Source organism: Plasmodium cynomolgi, chromosome 12 (assembly GCF_000321355.1).
Source record: "Plasmodium cynomolgi strain B DNA, chromosome 12, whole genome shotgun sequence".
Lineage (NCBI taxonomy): Eukaryota > Apicomplexa > Aconoidasida > Haemosporida > Plasmodiidae > Plasmodium > Plasmodium cynomolgi.
In genome coordinates, this window is record NC_020405.1 from 2081301 (window position 1) to 2085897 (window position 4597).

General features: G+C 42.4%; 1 protein-coding gene across 1 annotated transcript; it reads left to right on the forward strand.

Moving 5' to 3' along the window:
* Positions 1-375: 375 nt before the first annotated feature.
* Positions 376-2214, forward strand: PCYB_125780 (hypothetical protein; the record flags this gene model as incomplete). Its single annotated transcript, XM_004223911.1, has 1 exon — positions 376-2214. The coding sequence occupies one exon, from the start codon at positions 376-378 to the stop codon at positions 2212-2214; it is 1839 nt and encodes a 612-aa protein (XP_004223959.1).
* Positions 2215-4597: the final 2383 nt, after the last annotated feature.

Consider the following 4597-nt stretch of genomic DNA (forward strand, 5'->3'; position numbering starts at 1 on the left):
CGTTTGCGATCAGTTTTATAATTTTCGTTTTCATTTCGTTTACATTTCCTTTTCATTTTCTCTTCATTTTCTCTTCATTTTCTCTTCATTTTCTTTTCGTTTTCGTTTACCTTTTCATTTTCCTTTACCTTTTCGTTTTCCCCTTCGCGTGTGACCCCAACCTTTTTAACCCAGCACACACACGCTGAGATACATACGAGACTTATTTACACACACGTGCGCGTGGATAGGGAAATTTATTTACACACAGAGGGACTCCCCAAGAAGGTTGCCGTTCATTTTTCACTGTGCAACGTGTGAGTCTCTCCCCCCAGTGGTGAACACAGAAGTAAGCATCTTATCACATAGGCGTACGTGAATAACAAACCCACCAGGATGTCGTCAAACAAGCGAAAGAGCAAGAAGGTGAACCTGCTGAAGGACCAAATGTTCCTCACGAAAAAGTATGTTGACATGAACGACCCCATATACGACAGCGAAATAGAAGATGAAAATTGCTTCTACACGGTGGTCAACGCGGAGGAAATAGAATACTCGCAGAAGGTATCTGAGATGAAAACCAAAATGTTCGAGGATATGAATATTTTGTCATTTGAAGATTTCGAAAAAAAATGCGACACGCTGATTAACAACTTTTTTGTAAGCTACAATTTTCAAGAGTTTATCGAAGACTTAAAAGAATTAAATGTGAAGAAGTATAACGACTTTTTAGTTTTGCAGCTGATTAAAAAGTCGTTCGATAAGGACGATGAGTGCCAAATTAATGTGTCGTGTTTGCTAAATGTATTAAACATCACCAAGTTGATTAACCCCGAACAAGTGCATAGAGCTTTTGAAAAAGTTTTGCTAAGCTTGGATGACATTAAGCTGGACTGCCCTTTGTGTTATGAAATTTTTTTAAAGTACGTTAGGTTTAGCACACTAGATAATGTGGTGGATAGAGATTACATTTTGAAATTGCCCACAGGCTTTTTTGACACGTTGGATCTGGACAGCTGGGATGAAAAAGAATTGGCCTTACTGAACTCGAAGGAGTGTGAACACGCAGTGGATAAGGATCCGGAGCTCGCGCAGAAGAAGGAGGTGGAAGGCGTCGATAAGGCGGGCTGCCCCAACGGGATAGTCCCCACAAATGGCACGCTATCAATAAATGGGACAGTGTCAACAAACGGAGTGGCGTCCACCAAACTGGATGAGAACCACATGTACGCGCAGAACCTCGAAAATGTAGAGGAGAAAAAGAAGGTGAAGGATGAAATGTGGAAGGACACCATGCTGTGGGTACTGGACCTAAACATGAAGCAAATCCAGAAAGAAAAAAAAGAATTCAAGCAAAAGTCAAGGGACTTTCTAGTGGATTTCTTCAATGATGGAGACACAAATGAGGTCATCGAATTTTTAAACAACACAAACAGATTGTTTCATTATGAGTTCATAAGGATAAGTATCATAGAGTCCTTTAGTAAAAATAATATATGCCGAAAGTACATCTCCTACTTGCTGGACAATTTATGCGAAACATACTATTTTAAAAATGACATTATTATAGCCTTCATAAGAATTATAGGCTACATTGACGACTACGAAATTGACTTTCCACAAGCAAAGGAAATGGTATGTAAATTTCTGCTCAGATGTATATATGACGATGTACTTTATCCAGCCTTTCTAAGTGATATATACAAACTGCACATTGGAGGCATGACTGGCATGATGATTTGCAACAAAACGCAACAACGAATTCATGACAAAAAAAAATTGAACTTAAACAATATTAACTACATATGGGATGAAGATGATACGTATGAAAAAATGAAATTAAAAAGAAAAATTAACAACACCTTATTGGAGTACTTTTATTCCTACATAGATGAGCAAGAATTTTATTTACACCTTGATGAATTTCTGCCCCTCTATCATGATTTGTGCAATTATGTCGTTAAAAAGATGTTCGTATTGAACGTGGATATTAACAATGACTTGAGTTTGTCGTTCAAATTGGTCGATTATTTGATGAGCAAAAATTTTATCACTGAAAAAAATGTTGAGGGGGGAGTTATGGAGGTCATGAACTCGCTTAAGGACATTATGCTGGATATTCCAAAGTACCCGGAAGAATTTCTTAAAATTTTGAATTACCTTCTTGAGAGGAAGTACATTTCGCAGGGCACATTTGACGGGGCCTCCAAGGAAATCGCAGCGTTTAATGTGTAGCTCTCCTTTGCCTGGTAGCCCCGACATGAATGGGTCACGTCCGCGGCGAGTCATCCACCCATTAGGGCACGTGCTCACCAACGTGTGTTCATGTCTACCTATGCGGAAGGTGCTTGGCGTGGCTCCGTGAAGCGTCCAAGATGTGAGGAGCTGCCAAGATGTGAGAAGCTGCCAAGATGTGAGAAGCGTCCAAGATGTGAGAAGCGTCCAAGATGTGAGAAGCGTCCAAGATGTGAGAAGCGGCCAAGATGTGAGAAGCGGCCAAGATGCGTGAAGACGCCTTCGAGGAAGACGAGCCAACGGACAGAGCAACCACGCGCATGTGTTTTCACTCCCTACACACCTCCACACAAGTGGGCGTACTCCATTCTGTATGGCGCACATGTGAGCACAAATCTGAATATATGCATGTGCATGTGAATGTGCTTGTACATGTGTGCATATGTACAGGTGCGCCGCACACCCCGTGTGTATGGGGGTGACTTGTGCAGATATTGCACAAACAGATCATGGTTTACAGGCGACCCTGCTGCTGTGAGTAACTTTTTTTTTTTTTTCTCATCCTATTTTTTTTATTTTTCACGATGAGTAAGTTCGAATATTAAATTTGAGTGCAGGGTGTGCGCGTCTGTCGGTCTTCCTGCTTGCCTACCATCATACATGCATGTCTTCCTGCTTTTTTGCCTACCTGCGCCTGCATGCTAATTGGGCACGTGAATGTACCCCTTCTCCGCATGTATGACTGTTTAGCGCAAGTGTTGTTTACATCTGCACAAGGCGCGTACGTGCTTATGCGTAAAGGGGGAGATATGGGAGAACGAGGGCCAATGGTTCCTTGATCATATTTCAAGAGGGCAGTTCCTAGGGGGGTCCCTTCAGAGAGGAGACAGTCTATCAGGAGGTGCATTCTTTTTTTTTTTTTTCACCACCAGGGAAATCCCCTCTAGTTAAACACATTTTTAATTTAGAGTACTCCAGTGGTTATAAATTACCTCTCCCCCCTCCTTAACGCTTTACAAAAAAGAGAAAGACACTTTTACTCATAAGTAAATATTCATTAGGTATATTTTTTTTTTTTTTTTCCAAAAAAGGGGAAACTTGAAACAAAGTGAGATGACAAAATGGAACGATACGGCAGTACCTACCCCTCTGTTAAGCTGCCCTGATGCTAATTTTTGCAAACAATGTGCTACTTACTGGGTTCATTGGTGTACACCTACGGATGTGTGTACCTGTTGAGAATCTTCATGTCTAACCCTCCCAATGGGGACCGCAAAACAATGGGCTACTTTCTCTCACATTATTCAGACCATCTGCCAATGCGGATAAAACAACGGGGCCCCCCTGGATGCACATTTCCCCCAATTTGACATCATACCGTGTGGAAACGTACAAACCTAAGTTCGAATTGGATAACAAAAATAAACACATTAGGGGCGCACCTCACTGAGTGTAAAATACCCAGTCAGTCTTGGAAAGGAAGGATAAACGAGAAAAATGCTACGCTGGATGAACACGCTAAATTTTTTCATAGCCGAAATGGAGTCTTATCTCTTTATACACCTCCACGTGGGTGTTATATTAACATGGCTCACATTTTTACAGAGCTTCATAGGAGCTTACGCTTGAGGGAAAACGGAGGGGGGGGGGTGATGGTACAAACCCCTTGTGGGCTGTCCTGGAATGTTTTTAAGACAAATTTGGGGGGACAGTTTTCAAAGGAAAAATATCCTTATGTATGTGCCCCTTTCGATTTATTTTTTCCGCGAAAATTACACCTTCAAGTGTTTAGCAGTTCCTTTAAAAGGCCATCTTTAGCTTGCATAGCTTTCTCGTAATGGAGCAAGTTCGGCGTACGTATATTGGGGAGGTTCTAACAGGCCGGGAGTTCTTCCCTGATGATTCAATCGGTCATTCGTTTACGCGCACTTGCAAGGGGCATGCGGAGGTACGGACGTGTGTACGTAAGTACGTCTGTGTGTACATGTTCCAGTGCAAGCAGGCGGGCGTGCCCGTTCGAATGGACTGTTACGTATGGGCTGTTACGTATGGGCTGTTACGTACACATATATGCTACGCGCGGCGGGGGAAGCTTCTCCCACCTTGCCATTTTTGTGTGTTCACTTTTCAGGCCACATTACGCAGGGCGAAACGCATGGGAAGTACCTCTTCGGATGGTGCTTTTCCCCTTTTTTTTTCCCCTTTTTTTTTCCCACTTTTTTTTTCCCTTCATTTTTGAAGCTATCCTTCGAATAGCGCAAAGGTGATGCGCCTCTCTTTTTGTGGGACCTTACCGCCATGCCAGTTTTGTGAAATAAAAAAAGGTGATTCGCGGGAGATGGCTTTGCAGCAAAGGGGATAGCGAATGAAGAAGCCAACATGG